General features: G+C 32.9%; 4 protein-coding genes across 5 annotated transcripts; 2 read left to right on the top strand and 2 right to left on the bottom strand.

Annotated features, from left to right (window-relative positions):
• Positions 1 to 1,523: 1,523 nt before the first annotated feature.
• On the bottom strand, positions 1,524 to 11,100 carry LOC108775506 (uncharacterized protein KIAA1143 homolog). 2 transcript variants are annotated; one of them, XM_018541886.1, is made up of 5 exons: positions 7,993 to 8,061; positions 7,889 to 7,891; positions 2,388 to 2,520; positions 1,836 to 1,968; positions 1,524 to 1,702 (listed from the first exon to the last, which is right to left on the bottom strand). In XM_018541886.1, exons 1-5 carry the CDS (start codon positions 8,022 to 8,024, stop codon positions 1,524 to 1,526), a joined length of 480 nt encoding a protein of 159 aa, XP_018397388.1. In that variant the 5' UTR covers positions 8,025 to 8,061. The 2 variants fall into 2 exon arrangements, with proteins under 2 accessions (XP_018397388.1, XP_018397389.1); XM_018541887.1 differs by lacking the exons at positions 7,889 to 7,891; positions 7,993 to 8,061 and adding an exon at positions 10,898 to 11,100.
• On the top strand, positions 3,185 to 10,182 carry Gcn2 (eukaryotic translation initiation factor 2 alpha kinase Gcn2). Its single transcript, XM_018541888.1, has 13 exons — positions 3,185 to 3,496; positions 3,591 to 3,760; positions 3,839 to 4,100; positions 4,174 to 4,722; positions 4,811 to 5,185; positions 5,571 to 6,110; positions 6,249 to 6,403; positions 6,690 to 7,132; positions 7,315 to 7,588; positions 7,674 to 8,190; positions 8,472 to 8,954; positions 9,041 to 9,936; positions 10,045 to 10,182. The coding sequence occupies exons 1-13, from the start codon at positions 3,440 to 3,442 to the stop codon at positions 10,169 to 10,171; spliced, it is 4,848 nt and encodes a 1,615-aa protein (XP_018397390.1). The 5' UTR covers positions 3,185 to 3,439; the 3' UTR covers positions 10,172 to 10,182.
• Positions 11,101 to 11,114: 14 nt separating the features above from the next.
• LOC108775502 (alcohol dehydrogenase [NADP(+)]) lies at positions 11,115 to 13,356 on the top strand. The gene is made up of 7 exons (XM_018541883.1): positions 11,115 to 11,227; positions 11,356 to 11,727; positions 11,873 to 12,037; positions 12,167 to 12,370; positions 12,476 to 12,592; positions 12,682 to 13,076; positions 13,213 to 13,356. The coding sequence occupies exons 2-7, from the start codon at positions 11,665 to 11,667 to the stop codon at positions 13,256 to 13,258; spliced, it is 990 nt and encodes a 329-aa protein (XP_018397385.1). The 5' UTR covers positions 11,115 to 11,227; positions 11,356 to 11,664; the 3' UTR covers positions 13,259 to 13,356.
• On the bottom strand, positions 13,351 to 17,191 carry LOC108775508 (Minichromosome maintenance 5). Its single transcript, XM_018541890.1, has 8 exons — positions 16,969 to 17,191; positions 16,637 to 16,892; positions 15,444 to 15,616; positions 15,032 to 15,369; positions 14,596 to 14,942; positions 14,048 to 14,481; positions 13,693 to 13,964; positions 13,351 to 13,593 (listed from the first exon to the last, which is right to left on the bottom strand). Exons 1-8 carry the CDS (start codon positions 17,118 to 17,120, stop codon positions 13,364 to 13,366), a joined length of 2,202 nt encoding a protein of 733 aa, XP_018397392.1. The 5' UTR covers positions 17,121 to 17,191; the 3' UTR covers positions 13,351 to 13,363.
• Between the last annotated feature and the right edge of the window lie 666 nt (positions 17,192 to 17,857).

Here is a 17,857-nt window from a genome sequence, read left to right as displayed (position 1 = left end):
GATGCTTCCCTAAAAATAAGGGCGATTTACAGTCAAAATGGCGTAACGGGGTGAACACTCTTATCCCCACGTCCGCCCTTTTCAATCACGTGGAATTCATGCAATTCGTCATATTAATATGAGAGTACTTAAGTATGTGAAAATAGATTGTTTTTTAATAAAAGTAATTATAATAGATTCTTCCATTTGCAGTATGCATCGCTAGAGGTTCTATTAACGTTCCACATTTTATTTTAAAGATAGAGAGTTCTGAGATAAATGGTATTGCAAAAACTCCCTATTATACTTGACCTAATTACAGTATCAAATACGGTTTAGCTTAATCTGCAATACATGTACGTTATAGATTATATTTACTTTTTGCTTCTTGTTTCATACCTCATGACTTTTCCTTCTTTTCGACGGTTTTATCATTCTTTTCATATGTTTCTTGTCTTCCAAAGCTCGTCAACTTATCTCAGACAATAAAAAACGAAAAAATTGAATAAATGATAAAAAAAAGTAGTAAAAAGCAAGAAACATGTAAGTACATTGTACATATATGTATAGTAAGGTTTCCAAAAGTTTCCGACCCGAAATAAAAGAAATGTCGAAAGAGGAAAAGAAAAAACGACGATTATCGCTTGTCACATGATTTCCCTTAAATTTAATAAACTTGATACATTTCTTTAAACGCATTTCCATACCCTTAAAAAAATAATGTTATCCTAAAGCCTGTTCTGTAATGTGCATTTTGTGTCTTGCTTTTTGCTATTTTTTACATCCTTTTCTTTTGCCTCTTATCTCATTTTTCGCTTTCTATCGCACGAGATAAAGGTGAACGAACTTCGGAAAAAAACAAAAAATACGTGAAAAAATAAGTGTCAATAAAACGATTGTAAAAAGAGAGGAGAAAGCAAGAGATAAAAAGCTAGAAACAGGAAACAAAGAGCACATTGTAAAATAAGTTTTGTCTCAAAATGGGTTTCAATGATAGCTTGATAATGCTCTTTCATCGGTGAAATCTCCATTTCAATGTTTCTTCTATTTTGGACTAAATCTTAACACAAACTTTCCTTTTTATTGTTTGCTGGAGGAGAAAATTTTAATGTTATACATAGATTAGGTTTTATCAAGAATTTTTAACATATTACATAAATATAATGAAAAAAATATCCTCTTTTAAAGGTTGTACTATTATCTTATCAAAAAAATATTTTGTGAAAAAAGAATTCAGTTTTCTTGAAAATAGCACATTTCACACAATTGCATATATAAATAAAAAATCCAGATTAGTTTTTTTAACAAAAATTTCTTATAAAGTATTTTTTCAGATTTTATAACTCAATCTTTTTTACATGTGCGTCTCTAGTAATATTAGCATTAATTCTTAAATCGATAAAATAATAGTAAGAATTCATGTAAATTTCTCATATAATTTCAATTATAATATACACTATTAAGAATTTACAAAATATTTATATATACTATAAGACATATATACATTTATCAAATATTAAGAATTCACATTCAAACGCTATCCATCATCGTTCCTCATCAATGTCATTATCATCATCAAAGGACAGAACAATTTTTTGCTTTTCTTTTTTCGCTTTCTTTTTTACAGGTTTATCCTCGACAGTTGTATCAGAATCTGTTTCTGCTGCTTTAGTTTTGCGAAATATGATCTTCTTAGATAGATCAGCTGGGGCATTATTTTCTTCTGCAATTGATAACTTTGATAAATCAACATCAAAAATTACAGTTCATAAGATGTTTAATTATACGTTTTACTATATAATGCTACATTCAATACTATATGTAAAGTTAGAGTAGCCTCTGTATTAAATTTATACCTTTTTCTTTCTGCTTTTTAAAAGCATCTGCTTCTTCTGCTGTCAAATCACCAGAATTTAACACGACAACAACAGGTTTCTCATCAGTTAACTCTTCCCTTTCATCATCGGATACTTTTGGTAGAACTTCTCTCTATAATTTAATAAATCAATTAAATATATTGTAATTCTGTTTTTGCTGTGTTTTTATGTCTATTTCTATCAGTGTAAATTAACTTTAATATCAATTCAACCTATCCATCTTTCCATGGTGTTAAAAATTAAATAAAGACAAGGAACAGAATCGAGATTAAAGTTAATTTACATTGGAAATAGACCTTAATTTTACAAAAAAATTTAAACAAAATAGTATTAATGTTCACAACAAGAAACTTATGGCTATGGCATATAAAAAACTTAAACAGTAATACATAAATCACAAATAATAAGTGAATTGGCCAATCACAGTAGAAACTATAAGATAATAACATTCACTACAGCAAATCCATAATACTGATTTGCTTATTTGTTTAAATTTTTTGTGCGCACAATATCATTTGTAGATAATCATACCTTCGTATCAACAGTAGGTCCTTCTTTATATCCAATTTGTTCTTTCAGCTCTCGTAGAAATTTTGGTTCGTTTGGTTTGATATACGATACATTGTGTTTTTTTCGTGACATAATTTTTTTAACGTGACGTCCTCTATAAGATTGAAAGAACGTTAACTTGTCAACACAAACTGTAAACTTCAGTGTTTTTCTTAAGATTCTTATTTGGATTTCCGACCCATTACAAAAGGGTCTGAAAGGGTTAAAATATGCAATAAAGAAGAATCCAATGATAACCTCCTCGTGGAACAGAGGCTTCGTTTATTTACAATTCTCACTGGAGTTATCAGGGTTTCGCAAGTACATAAAGACTGTTTTCTATGGCTGAACTAGTGTACACTTTTGGAAAACAATTGGCCAATCATATTTGGATATGGGAAAAGTAATTTTAACTATGATTGTGATACATTTTTTAGCCTGAAATCTACAATAATTTTTTAAACCTTAAACTGTGTCACAGGGCTTGAGAGTTGAGACTTAAAACATCTATTATAGATCCAGACTAATCTTAGATCTCGATGCTCCGCAAGCTTAGAGCAAGAAAAGGTTTTCAAGTCTTGAGGTTGGTAATACTTAATCAGCCGATTAATCGGAGTTGGTGAGACCGGCCCTAAAAACAAAAGCTTAATACTGTGATAATATTTTCAAGATAAACATTGAGTGAATCCGTAATCGCGATGTAGTCTGATGTAGTCTTGTATACTCGTATAACGAGTCCAGTGAGCAGAGTTTACCGATTGCGATCGCTCGCGGTGTTTTTCTGCACGCGTGTCATTCACGCATTTGACGGAATAGGCATGTAAATTGTATATGTATACATAACATGTGTACACAGTCTCTAACTCTCGACAGTTTCCGATTATTGTGGTCCATTTTTATTGAATTTATCCTTGAAGCACGACGCTGAAATCACGTACGTGCGGAATTGACTCGGAATTTTCTCTTTTCATACTATTCTGTTTCGTTTAAAACTTGTTAATCTGCGTACGATGGGCAAGTAGCGACGTGGCAAAATGTCTCACGTTGAATCATGTAAAGTTCGGCAGCAAAATGAATTGGAAGTCTTGAAGGTATATGACGCGCTAAGTAAGCACGTGGCAAAAAGTAACATTTTCTAAGCCATGATGTATCTTCCTAATTATCATATTTTGTCTTTTATAATAGTCTATCTTTGGTGATGAATTGCGTGACTTGAGGAAGAATAAAAATAAGAAGAAATGGCAACCTTTAGATATCATTGTTACCTTGACGCCACAAAAAGGTATGTCCGGACCTGCGGAAGTCTATGCACAGATAGATTTGCATATTGTATGTTGCGACAAATATCCTGATGAGTAAGTTTTATATCTTACAATATGTAGCATCTTTATTTTATAACGTTTATGTTATATGATTTATTTCTCATATTTTAGGGTACCAATTATTCAACTGCAAGATAGCAGAGGTTTGTCTCATCAACAGGTTGCGGTTTTGTCATCTGAACTCGAAAATTTAGCACAAAAGTTAAAGGGTGAAGTTATGATTTTTGAATTCAGTCAACATGTTCAGAAATATCTACACGAGCATAACAAACCGAGTTACAGTAGTTTTTATGAAGAGATGGTGTCGAGAAATCAGGAAAGAATACAATATGAGATGCAAGAGAAGCAAATGAAAGAAGATAAAGAAAGACAGGTTTTGATTTAATATGTCATGTATCTCAATTGCACATTATGTTTGATTTCTATTACCATGGATATTTCAACAGGTTCTGCAAGATGCCATACAAAAACGTCAGGAAGCCCTGAAAGCTGAGATGCGTAATCGGAAGGAAACAAATAGATTGATCACAGATTCTGATGTTGTCTTTCGATCCATACCATCGTCTCCACATGAAAGAGGAACGAGTCGTTTTAGACGTCGATGTGTGAGCACGTCAGAAAGCTCCGAAGGATCGTTGTGCGAGCATAGAGGTACTAAACTCATTCATTTTGACAGTAATAAAGGCGAGAGACAAGTGCACCGAGGAAAATGCTTGGGGCACAGTGCAAAGGGTTCCATAGTATATGCTGGCGTTGATGAGACTACTGGAGAATTATTAGCTATTACGGAATGGACGTTGAAATGTGCTATGGCAAATGGTTGCTCCACTCAGGAAGCCATCGATATACATCATGCTATGAAACAGATTGCTAGTTTGGAGCAAGAGCTGAATCATTTGTACAAACTACATCATCCAAATCTTGTACATTATTTAAATATGAAATATTTGCAAAGCAACAATAATGTGGTGATTTATGTGCTTCAAGAATTCGTGGTATGTACACACATATTGCTTTGAAGCAATATTTTGTAAGATTAAGAATGATTTTCATGTTTATGATATTGACTGTATGTAAAAGTAGGTTGGTACCACGTGCTCGTTCTTCCTGATGGAAAACATTCCAGTCGATATCGACATGTTGAGACATTTGGCAACAGGTGTTCTCGAGGCATTGCAATACCTCCATGAGAATAATGTAGTGCATAAAGATTTACGAGACACCAGCATTTATATAGATCACATGGGTCTTGTAAGATTGTCCGATTATTCTTTAGATAAAAGATTGTCGGACATGTATCATTCGAATTCCTTAGCAAAGACTGAACACGATTTTCCAACAATTCAAGGTCGAGGTGGCAAAAAGGCAGACATATATAGATATGGGATATTATTGCTTTCGTTATTAAAAGGAACCATCATATCCGGGGAAGAAATCGATCTAACAGTAATCCCACAGGTAGAATTTTTTTTAATGAAAAGATCTGTCATTGGCACTACACTAGATTAGTATATATTAAATACTGCTTTGTATAAAGTACCTGAATGCAATAGCATAATGTAATCTTTAAAATGAAATAATACATAATATAGACTTTAATAAAATGTTACATGTATATTCTGTTAAATAATGTGACAATATGTCACATTGTTGAATATTTAATCATTTAAAATGTTTATATTTTACATTTAACTTTGCTAATTTCATGTATTCTTTCAGTATGCACTAATGTAATATATGTAGTATAAGTGACCAAATTTACTATTTGTATAGTATATACGTTTTTTTCCATAAAGTGTTAACGATAGATACGTGTAGCCTAAGTTAAATAATAATTTTTTAGCTTCACTTGAGGGACTTTATTTCAAAATGTCTCATCGACGACGAAAGAATGCGTTGGTCTGCAGAACAATTGCAACAACATAGTTTTATAAAAATACCATTAGCTCGAGGTTTATCGCCTTCCATACCGGATCATGATGAGAAAGAGAAACATTTAGAACCAGAAGAACCGGATACCGATATTCAGTTACATTTGCCATCAATGGGTAGGCAATCACGAATACAAAATGAATTTGAGGTGCTGAAATGGCTGGGAAAAGGAGCCTTCGGCGACGTTTTAAAAGTGAGAAATAAATTAGACGGCGGTGTCTATGCTATCAAACGCATAGAATTAAATCCAAAGAAAAAGCAGCTAAATAGGAACATTACGCGCGAAGTTAAATTGCTCTCTAGAATGAATCATGAAAATGTAGTACGTTATTACAATTCGTGGATTGAAAGTGCTACTTTGGATGATTCAGTCAGGCATAGTCATTTCACGCCAATCACCACGTCTTCAGATAGAACAACCACCACGCAGGATAAAGCAGATATAGTTAATGTAATTATATTATTCACGATAACGATTACGTCGCTCGTACCAAGAAGAGCCGTAACACCGTTCTACTTTATAATGTTGAATTATATATAATTGTAAATCAGACTTTTGCGCTGTATAAAAACATGACGTGAATTTTAGCATCTGGAAAGTGATGAGATAGAAAAATTTGCTCCACCGTTACGCGATGTTGAATGGAATATATCGTATGAATCTCGGGCGAATGTGGCTGATAGCGACGATGAAAACAGCGATGCCTCGACTGATTCCGACAGTGAAGAACACTGCGCATTTCTGTAAAATAATTTTCTTTTTCTAAAATTATATATCCTTTGTAATATTGTATTTAATACTAATATGAGAATAGGGCTACGAGCCTTAGATTCATTAAAATCTTTAATTCTATTAATTCTAATATATTGCGAAGAATATCACGTAATGTTGGCGTTTCGTATTGTATTTAATATTTTTTTCAACTTATTTAAATTTATATTATTTTAATATATGTAATTTTATATTTAAGATATGTGCATAAAGAAAAACTGACTATCGAAAAGCTGATTTAAATTTTGTCTTTTACAGAATGCGAACTTTATTACGTATTGAGTCTTCCGATAGTATTGAATTCGAAAGAGATGATATATCACAAAAATGCGCAGTGACGCCAGACGTTTCTAATAACGATATTAAGGATACTGAAACTTCTAGTGAAGATGTCACGGTAAAAGAAATACAATTTATGTACATCCAAATGGAATTCTGTGAGAAAAGCACATTAAGAACTGCCATAGATAATGGTTTATACGAAGATGAAGAACGTTTTTGGAGGCTCTTTCGAGAAATTGTAGAAGGTCTGGCACATATTCATCAGCAGGGTATGATACATAGAGATTTGAAACCTGTAAACATTTTCCTCGATAGTAATGATCACGTCAAGATAGGAGATTTCGGATTGGCCACGACTAATATACTGTCATCGTTAGTTCAAACCATCGATACTGATAAAGAATCACAATTTGAGAAAGGTACAAGTATAGATAAATTTTTTAATTCCTCGATTAATTAATTGCATTATGCACAAACGCAACTTTGCTTTGTAAAAGATACATTTACGCACAATGCGATTGATCAATCAATGAATTATATAGTTACGTTACATGCGATATATTGATGACAAATTAAAAAATATTGATTATATCCTTTCAAGGTGGAAGTTATGATGTAGAAGAATTAGGATCTCTTACTGGTCAAGTTGGTACAGCTTTATATGTAGCTCCTGAACTTTCCGCAAAAACTGCCAAAGCAATTTACAATCAAAAAGTGGACATCTATAGTTTGGGAATCATTTTCTTTGAAATGATTTACAAACCGCTGACTACCGGAATGGAGCGTGTCAAGGTCCTGCTAAATTTACGCTCGAAAGAAATCGTCTTTCCTCCTGATATATCAGAAACAGATGCATCTCAAATTCATATCATACGGTAAAAAAATTGATTTATCAATGCATGTTGTATTATTCTAAGTTATATAAAATACGAAATAACGATTAAATTCTTTACTCATTAGTTGGCTGCTGAATCACGATCCAAGTCAACGTCCTACCGCTCAGGAATTACTTTCTTCCACATTTTTGCCACCACCGTTAGAAGATACGGAATTGCAAGAAGTAATGCGCCATACGTTATCCAATAGTCAAAGTAAAGCATATAAATATTTAGTGGCGTCGTGCTTTACGCAAGATGTTACACCGGCAGAAGATATTACTTATGATATGAATTTACCTGCTAGGGAAACGTCAAGTGTTCTTTCCTCAAAAAAGCAATTTCTGCAGGAAAGTGTGAAACAAAAAATCATTGAGATATTTCAAAAGCATGGCGGAATATACCTCGCGACACCGTTGTTAATGCCTAAATCCATTCAGCATTCTAACTTTACCGAGTCTAATGTAAAATTGATGACTCGTACTGGCAGTATAGTTTCGATACCTCATGATCTTCGTACTCCTTTTGCTCGATATGTTGTATGGAATAATATTTCGCATATTCGAAGATACGCTATCGAACGTGTCTTCAGAGATAAAAAGGTATGTACTGTAATTCAAAATAACTTGAATAATTTCCAAGCAAGATTCACATTTTTTAATATAAATAAGAAGGAAGAGAAAAATTTTCCTATTCCTATTTATTCATATCAATCTAATTTCTATTTATAATTGTTTATATTTTTTGGTTTAACTTAAAACCTATTATCATCTCATATGCGAAATAAATTATTGTATATTTACAAATGTGGAAGTAATGAAACAAATAACACTTTGCATTTATGATTGCAAATTAATATTCTCTTAATATCGAATTATCACAGGCGCGAGGATTTCATCCAAGGGAATTATATGAATGTGCTTTTGATATTATTACTCCTGTAAATAACAATTTAATGCCAGAGGCTGAATTAATCTTCATCATATGGGAGATCTTCAACGAGTTACCACAGATTCGAGAACATAATTTCATAATACGCCTGAATCATACGTCGCTATTAAAAGCTGTGCTAATGTATTGTGGCGTAGAGAAAGACAAGTATCAGGATATATATTCCATACTACAGGATGCCCGCGATGGAAAGTTAACTAAATTTCAGGTCCAAACGCATTTGATAAGTTTATGCTTAACCGATCAAGCTATGGAAACGCTTTTTAATTTACTTGAAACGGAAAGCTCCGTTGCGAAAATCAATAGTGTTTTAAGAACAATTACGAGAAGAAAAGGAGAAGATGCTCGTTTAGCCAATGAAGGTATAAACGATATAAAGACTGTAACATCTTATGTAGAAAGTTTGGGTGTTAAGGTAATATTATAATGTATTTATACATGTAATTTGTGTAAGTTGTTTACACAAGTATTCTTTTTATTTGTTTTTCTATCATATTTCAGTGGCCTATTACTATCGTACCTTTATTAACGTATAATGTACAACAATATAGTGGTGTGATATATCAAATAACTTGCGAATTGAAGCATAGACGAAGACGATGTGGTCAAAACATCATAGCTGCGGGCGGTCGATATGATAAAATGCTGGTATCATTTAGAAAAGTTTTAGAGCGCACTGGAATGGCCAGTAAAGAAATGAAACAATACGGTGCTGGTATTAGTATATCGTTAGATAAATTGGTGTCCGCTGGTGCTGAAGAATGTGAAGGTAGTGAAAGTAAATACGGTATTGATGTGGCTATATGCTGTGAGGGAAATTCAGAAAACGAAGGAAGAGGAGAAAAGGACATGATTAATGTATTACGGGAAATCTGGTCATTAGGATTGAAGGTTACAACGTTAGATCTATGCACTATGGAGGAAATATTAGAATACTGCCAAGAAAATTCTATAAGCCATATAGTAATATTAAGAAGTAGTACTTTAAGAGTGCTAACATGGGAAAGGGACCGATTTCAAGAGAAGAAGTGGAACACTATACAGGATATTGTTGAATATTTACAACGACAGACCGAAATCGCGTTGCCAATCTTGAATAGGTCCGAAAGTAAAATAAGTGCGAATGATATATCAGTAGTGTCTAGTAATCCGATTAATGTTAACATCGGTTTCATTCTCTCTGAACGAGATAAACTGTCCGGAAGTGGCAAAAGAAGTTTCAAGAATACCATATTAGCGCAAATGTCCTCCTACTTGCAAAGAATATCACATAAAGTTCCTGTAGAAATTTTTGCAGTCTTTTTAGAAATATCCGTTATAAGAACGCTGATCGGTTTTTTAGAGATCGATGAGGAGGAACAAGCTTTCCAAAAAAGTATTCAAATTATAATAGATAAGTGAGTATCATAATTATATATATTTAATATATTATATTATGTTATATATTATATCAAATAATGAACATACTCAACTAATGTCAATAATATTGATTGTCATTTTTACAGACATCCACGGCATAAGAAATATATAAAAGTAATATGCGAAGATATGAGGAAATTACGGAATGAAAAGTCCAAGCCTGTACAGATACTTTACAGTTTGATAGACAGTAGACACATGACTTTAATATAAAATATTGTCAAAGCCGAAAAATATATTTTCATAATAATTATGTGAAATTAATAATGATGAGCGATTGGAATGTATGTTAATAGATGATCAAACATGCAAAATATGTATGTATTAGATACTTAAGCATTTTTTGTACTACATTATATATTTTTAAATATCAATGTTTAATAAAAAAAAGTGAGACTATATATATATATATGTATATATATAATATATGACGCTCCAAAATGGACTTTTGGATTTAATATAAAATCAATACAAATTAAGCGTGTTTATTATTACAACATTAAATATTTTCTTTAGCTATTTCAATCCTTACTGGTGCGTTCCAAAACTTAACTCTGTCAATTCCTCTGTCAAGTATCTTTTATTCTTGTTCAACATTCAGTGAATAAGGATAAAATGATACTCGGGTTGACAGAGTCGAATTTTGAAACCGAACCCTGCAAGATTTAAATATATCATTCAAAAGACACGTGCGTGTTACGTGTGTGTGTGTGTGTGTGTGTGTGTGTGTGTGTGTGTGTGTGTGTGTGTGTGTGTGTGTGTGTGTGTGTGTGTGTGTGTGTGTGTGTGTGTGTGTGTGTGTGTGTGTGTAGTGCGCGCGCACGCGTATTTCGTATGCAACAAATAAATTTTTCTAAAAAATATACCTTCTTTATATATAAAATTATATTATACAATTATAAACTCGTGGTAAGGAGAAGATAATTTTCTAAATTTTACCCGCTTGATTTGTATGAATATAATTACATTCTGCAATTATATGACAGTCGTGTTATGTTTTATCAACGTGTCAAATTTATACTTATATCATTTTCACATTTTCGATGGCTGTCTTCTAAAATTTACGATCAGTAACGAAAATCTAGTTTTACGTCACGTGCACTATAGATTCTCACTACTGGTAGTAAATTTTGGAACATAGCCAATGTTCACTTTCACTATCGTTTGTTTTAGTGTATTGTTTCATAGATAAAATGTCAATTACGGAGAAATAAATCTCGAAAGTTGGATGATATTGACGACATGAACAATAGGAGACGGAAGCTAGTGGTCTGAACGATTCAGTTACTGATCATAATTTATAGTGGTACAAAATAGATAATTTGAGAACTTTTTTTATATAAATTTCAAGTATTATCCGTGACAGTCCTTTTCGATTTTATTTCTTTCTAAAATAGCATACATTCTCGTTGAAATCAATTATCTGTGGCGCAACCCTCTTCGAATCAATACGACTTTGAAACGATATATATGACTACGACTGCTATATACGAGAACCTTAACTCGCGTGTTCGCTAGTGTACAGTATTCTAACTTTAGAAACGACCTATCCAAGTGTATCACCACTACATTAATCTCAAAACCTGACCTAAAATTAATACGGTACAACAAACTTAAGTGTGAAACTACTTCTAAATGGCAGCTGCTATAACGCATTTAATGTGACAACTGTGCTATATTCGTTATAATATCGATAAGAATCTAGTATGCATTCTATACAGTTGCTGTCAGGATATGATATGCCTACAGTAGGACTGGGAACGTGGCAGGTGACAAAATATTATTAGAATGTTGTAATAATAATAGATAACAATAACGTATCTTATTGATCACATATTTTTTGTCATCACTCAATTGTGTAATAAAATACTTGTATAAAGTGATCTGAAAAGATTAAAACAATCGTTCTTCCAGGCTAAACCAGAAGAGATTGAAACTGTTGTGAGCACTGCCTTAGAATGTGGTTATAGACATATTGATACAGCAGCAAATTATAATAATGAGGATGCGATCGGCAGAGCTTTGAAGAAATGGTTTGATAAAGGTGGTACTAGAGAAGAACTTTTTATTACAACAAAGGTAATGTGCCATGCTCGAGCTCAATAAAATTGATTTCTGTTGCAATTTACTACTTAATAATTACAATATTATTGTCTTTCAAACAAGCACAACTATACTTAAAAAGTCTTGTAAATGTTTTTATTTTAGTTACCCAATTTTGGCAATCGACCATCTGATGTAGAAAAGTTCATTAAATTATCGTTAAAAAAGCTTGGATTGGATTATGTAGACATGTACCTTGTTCACATGCCCTTCGCATTTAAGTTAGATCAAAATACATACACTGCAGCAACAAACGAGGATGGAAATTACATACTCGATTTTGACACAGATCCTGTCTCAGTGTGGAAAGTATGGAATCAACTTTATATGTTACCATAAAAAGGAAATTAACTTTGTATAATGTATTAATATATATATAAAGAAAATCTTTGAAAGAACAGAATTATTTTGCAGGAGATGGAGAAGCAAGTTGAATCAGGACGCACTAAATCTATAGGTTTAAGCAACTTTAACGAAGAGCAAATCTCGACCATTTGGAAAAACGCACAAATTAAGCCAAGTAATTTACAGGTAAATCACTGAGCGACATTTATCTATTAAGTGTAATTTAATCTTCATTGATAAAACATTATCGAGATAACGATATCTAACATTTTTAGATAGAGTTACATGCATATATGCAGCAAACACCAATTCGAGAATTGTGCAAGAAGTACAATATCGTTGTAACAGGTTACAGTCCATTAGGCTCTCCAGCTGCAAAGACACATTTTCAAGCAAAGTATAATTATACTTCAAATACATTTCCTGACTTGCTAAATCACCCGATTGTTCAAAAGATTGCTGCAGAGCATAAAAAAACGACAGCACAAGTTTTATTGCGTCATTTACTACAACCAGGTGTTGTAATTATTCCTAAGAGTTCGTCCCCGGAAAGAGTCAAGTCAAATATCGATTTATTCGATTTTTCCTTAACAGAGGAAAACATGAAAGTTTTGAATACCTTAGATAAAGGTACTAATGGACGAATTTTTAATTTCTTATTTTTTAAAGGGTAAGTTAAAAAATATGTATAATTTGATTATTATATTTCATCAAAAATGTATTTAAAATTATACTTCATATAATTTATAAAAATTATACATATATTTCATATAAAATCTACTTACATTATTGTCTGTGTGTTTCAGAATTGAACATCATCCACATTATCCGTTTAAAAATGAACTTCCTTAATCATAAATTAACATCCAAGTCATTAGTTTGTATAAAAATAGTTGAGAAAGAAATACATAACATACCAAACGAGCACGATACGTTAAATGTAGTTCTGTTATTTTTTCAATGCAATCTGTACAACATTTTACGTTGCAAACGATGCTGAAGTTCACCGCGGCGTATCATTGTATGTATAACTTTGTAAATAGCACGTTCTGGAAATGACTGCTTAAGAAAATCTTTCACAATATTTTGTTCAGATACTTGATGTCCAATAGGAAATCTATTCTTCAATTGTTTTTCAATACGGGTCAATATTTCATGATCCTCCTCCGAGGTAAATCCTTCTGCTCCTGATAAGATCGCAATATATACGTTATAAAACTTTATACTCGTATTTTTTTTGGGCTACCAAATATAATATATTCTGTATTTATCAATTTGTAGCTTACCTGCTAATGAACCAGACATTGCAGCTTCTAATGTAGATACATGGAAGAGCCTTAAAGCTTCATTAACATGGAGTTCAGTAGCGAAGGGTTGTAACTGCATTTTGGCCAAGGCTTCGGAAATTCGTATAATAGCTTCAAGCTGCCGGACTGTTATAGGTATCGATAATCTTTTTTCAGCATCTTTCTCATGTTCTCTTGTACCAGCTCGCATCATAACGTAACGATTTTTTAATTTGTCCCCTGCCTCTGTACTGAGTCTCGGACCACAACGTCTGTTAAAAAAAAGAAATGAATGGAAACATGTATTTTTTACAAGATGTTATACATCATATGCGACAAGATACAGCAAACTTACGTTCTACAATAGTTTATATACTTTTTGAGAATGTGTACAGGAATTTCTCCTTCTACCGATTGTTCTGTGATCTGGCCAGCATTACAATGAATGTTCATAACGTGTTTAGCTAATATCATATCCCTGTTGTGTTCATGCTCATCTTTAACAATAAATATCATATCAAAACGTGACAATATTGTCGGCATAAAATCTATATTCTCTTCTCCTTTTATATCATCCCAACGACCGAAGACTGAATTCGCTGCTGCTAACACAGAACATCGTGTATTCAGAGTTGTCGTTATTCCTGCTTTCGCTATAGAGATCGTTTGTTGTTCCATAGCTTCGTGTATCGCCACTCTATCATCCTCCTTCATTTTGTCGAATTCATCTATGCAAACTACTCCACCATCCGCGAGAACCATCGCGCCACCTTCCATGACGAAATTTCTCTGGAAACAGCAATAGTTGTATACATGAAAAATATTTATTGAAATAAATTTATGTATTTAAATTAATTACAAAAATTGTAAATGTAAAAAATGTTTAACAAGAATGTAACTTACAGTTACTGGATCTCTTGATACAGACGCTGTCAAACCGGCTGCGGAACTACCTTTTCCCGATGTATAAACAGCTATAGGAGCAACTCTTTCTGCAAATTTCAACAACTGTGACTTAGCGGTACCTGGATCACCCAGCATTAAGATATTAATATCGCCTCTCCTGCACAAGCCATCTGGCATTAGTTTTCTCGAACCGCCAAACAATAAACACGCAATAGCTTTTTTAATATCTATTGCACCAAAAATACTAGGAGCTATGCTCTTCGCGATTCTTTCATAAATATTAGGATCTGCTGCTAAACGGGTGAAAAGATCTTCCTCTTCAGATGTAACGGGCGGCTGAGTTCCTGCGTAGAAAATACAGGAAAAAAAGAAATAAATACAAATCACTAATCGATACTCTAAATGTTTCAATTTTGTATTATTACGCCAGTACCTATGTTGGTATTATCTCCATCCACAGAGATACCAAGAACACGAATATATGGAGCTCGTACGCCTACTAATGCCTTTTCTTTACCTGCACCTTTGCCACCTGTCTTAGATACTTTCTTAATGGAATATATCCCGAGAATCAAAACTCTATTACCAGGCACAATTCTGTCACATAAATACCGATCGCAATATAACTGCAAATGTCTGGGCATTTCACCCTGCGGTATATGATCTGGTAACTCCTGAAGCTTTAATACTTGAAAGTCCACACAGTGGCATTTATCCGGCATTATAAAGAAAGGATCCAGGGGACATTTTTGTCCTCCACCAGCTTGTTCTCTAATGACAAATGACAATTATTTGTGCGATACATTATAAAGCGAGTAATAAATTACTTTTGAAAGGAAACTCACGTGGTGCATTTTCTGGGTAGCGTGTATCCTTCTAGACCAGGCTTGATAGGAATATTGACTTGAGTAACCTTGCAAGAACGGCATTGTATTGCAATCTTTGTTGCTTTTGATCTAATGCCAGATGCAGAAACGATTATACCAGGAATTTTAACGAGCTTTGAAACAATATCTGGCTACAAGAGTGGAGTAATTATATATTAAAATTAATTTTTAATTATACAGGATGCTTCATGACAAAAACAAGAATGTATTTTGGAATTCATTCTAAGCAAAATGTCCATATACACTATATAGGTTACAGATCAATTCAGGTCAATATTATCAAAATATTGACAATTTTATTAATATTTTAACAGACAAAAAATATAGGTATTTGTAATTATTACTTCGATTAGATTATTTCATCTTCAATAAATTTTAGCTTACTTAATGTTACGCTTTTTTTATCCATTAGCTCAATACCCCATAATTTATTATAAAGGTGGAGCAACTGATCTCTCTCTTTCTTTCTCTCCATAATTTTATTAATTTTTCAAGATATCTCTTTTCAATGCAAACATGATACACAGCTTGTTTTTTCTAAACACATATTTTATAAAATTATGCAAATGCTATTTGTGCTTGGTCTATGATCCTCAGTCTATTAAGTAACTGCTAATGGATTATCAATATATGTCAGTCTGTTAACTCAGTAAATGTATGTATACTTACTATAGTCTGTTGTAGTCAATTAACTATGTAAATGTATTAATTGACAAGTAAGTGTTGATAAATATATATATTTGCTAAAGTTGATACTTTGACATATAATATATACAAGACTTTAAATGCCACAAAAAGAAGTTGAAAGATGCTAAGTTGATCAATTGGTAAATTTGCATTACTGACAAGTTTTTTATAGCTTGATAATTAAGTTAAGTAATAATAGTGAGTTTGATCTATGAATCCTTATACTGCAGCTTAAGAAGGACTATCATATCCAACATGAATCAAATATATAGTATAAATTAATTACTTCACTTAGAATGAACTCTAAAATATATTCTCAGTTTCATGGGACACTATATTTATTCTAAGGATTCAAGATTTTTAATAAATTTATATGCCATCCCTTTAAATTGATGACAGTGAAACTATGCAAGTTTTTGTGAACTTTATCATTGCTATACATGTTATGAGAATTATGGTATTACCTTCATCCCTCTCAAGGAACTCGGATGAGCATCCGAACATAACAAGACCTGAATGTCTTCCATCTTTTCCTCGCCTTCAGGTCGAGGTGCCGTTAGCTCGTCCGCAACATCTTTTGCAGCTTCTTCTAGAACGGATAAGTACTCTGTTGGAAGCTTTTGGATTTTCTCCGCAAGGGACTCGTCGAAAGCTGCCAAATCCTCAAGATTGATCTCCATCCAGTATTGACCGAGATTATAATTACGCTTTAAGATATCCCTGAAAAAAAATTAAAAGGTACTGAAACATCAGATAAAACTGTAGGTGACAAGAATATCTAATCTTTCTTCATTACCGGTATTTGTAGTTGAAATTACCCTCGTGAAACTGTCGGATGAACTCTTTGAATTTCTTTTTCGAGTGTTGAAGATTCACGCGATTCTCGTGACTTTCGTCCACCGCGAAATTGTCAGAGAAGAATATTCCTGGATCATCGAAGCCCTCCATTTCGCGTGAGCTACTTGTTTAAAAACAATTTAAAAGATCTAATACAAGCAAACGAAAGTAAATCAACAAGTATGTCACGCCACCGAAATCAGTTTCGGCGGGAAAGTTTCGATATGTTTTTAAAGCTGATACACATATGACCTTAAGGCAGTGTTTTATGAATACGATCATATTTCATAAATACAGGTAGAGAATTGGTTGTTAAAGCCCTATGTCCACGATGCTAGAAATCAGTCCAAGATCTCAGATGGGGAAAGAATTGACCAATAACATTGAAACGTAACTAGATGCCTCAAATGTGATTTGTTAATTTTTCTTTTCGAGATCTCGGACCGATTTTTATTAATGGATACAAGGCTTAAATCCACATCTACAAAAAATGTTTAAGCTTTTTAAGTCCTAAACAATGCGAGGGAATAGCAAGAGCGATAAAAATAACACGGTTTCACAACCTATTAAAATAGGATATACGAAATATACAGTTTCTGATAGGTGTATCGTGTTATTTCTATCGCTATTGCTATTCGTTCGTATTGTGTGGTATTTGTGTCTGGGGCTTTAACCTGGAACGTACATATATTTTTAAACTTTGTACCATAAGAAATGGACGAATCACAGTCAATTATTTTCCTCGCATTCGACTGTAATTGGTCATTTTCTCTTACGGCTTAAAAATTAAAACATTTATTGTAGATGCAGGCTAAAGCTAATATGCTCACTGCTTACAAAGCCGATTC

Source organism: Cyphomyrmex costatus, unplaced genomic scaffold (assembly GCF_001594065.2).
Source record: "Cyphomyrmex costatus isolate MS0001 unplaced genomic scaffold, Ccosl1.0 scaffold30, whole genome shotgun sequence".
NCBI lineage: Eukaryota > Metazoa > Arthropoda > Insecta > Hymenoptera > Formicidae > Cyphomyrmex > Cyphomyrmex costatus.
Note: the sequence above shows the minus strand (reverse complement) of the source record. Positions and strands in the feature narration are given on the sequence as shown.

What these genes read in the sequence shown, in the direction of transcription:
- LOC108775508 (XM_018541890.1), bottom strand. Translation starts at nt 17,120, where the DNA reads ATGGAGGGCTTCGATGATCCAGGAATATTCTTCTCTGACAATTTCGCG. An exon ending in AATTTCAACTACAAATACCG is followed by an intron (nt 16,893 to 16,968) that starts GTAATGAAGAAA and finishes ATTTTTTTTCAG; the next exon opens with GGATATCTTAAAGCGTAATT. An exon ending in GTTCCTTGAGAGGGATGAAG is followed by an intron (nt 15,617 to 16,636) that starts GTAATACCATAA and finishes CCACTCTTGTAG; the next exon opens with CCAGATATTGTTTCAAAGCT.
- LOC108775502 (XM_018541883.1), top strand. Translation starts at nt 11,665, where the DNA reads ATGCATTCTATACAGTTGCTGTCAGGATATGATATGCCTACAGTAGGA. An exon ending in TAGGACTGGGAACGTGGCAG is followed by an intron (nt 11,728 to 11,872) that starts GTGACAAAATAT and finishes TCGTTCTTCCAG; the next exon opens with GCTAAACCAGAAGAGATTGA. An exon ending in AACTTTTTATTACAACAAAG is followed by an intron (nt 12,038 to 12,166) that starts GTAATGTGCCAT and finishes TTTTTATTTTAG; the next exon opens with TTACCCAATTTTGGCAATCG.
- LOC108775506 (XM_018541886.1), bottom strand. Translation starts at nt 8,024, where the DNA reads ATGGATTTAGGCATTAACAACGGTGTCGCGAG. An exon ending in GACCTACTGTTGATACGAAG is followed by an intron (nt 1,969 to 2,387) that starts GTATGATTATCT and finishes ATTAAATTATAG; the next exon opens with AGAGAAGTTCTACCAAAAGT. An exon ending in TAAAAAGCAGAAAGAAAAAG is followed by an intron (nt 1,703 to 1,835) that starts GTATAAATTTAA and finishes TATCAATTGCAG; the next exon opens with AAGAAAATAATGCCCCAGCT.
- Gcn2 (XM_018541888.1), top strand. Translation starts at nt 3,440, where the DNA reads ATGTCTCACGTTGAATCATGTAAAGTTCGGCAGCAAAATGAATTGGAA. An exon ending in AAGAAGATAAAGAAAGACAG is followed by an intron (nt 4,101 to 4,173) that starts GTTTTGATTTAA and finishes ATATTTCAACAG; the next exon opens with GTTCTGCAAGATGCCATACA. An exon ending in GTGTCTTCAGAGATAAAAAG is followed by an intron (nt 8,191 to 8,471) that starts GTATGTACTGTA and finishes GAATTATCACAG; the next exon opens with GCGCGAGGATTTCATCCAAG.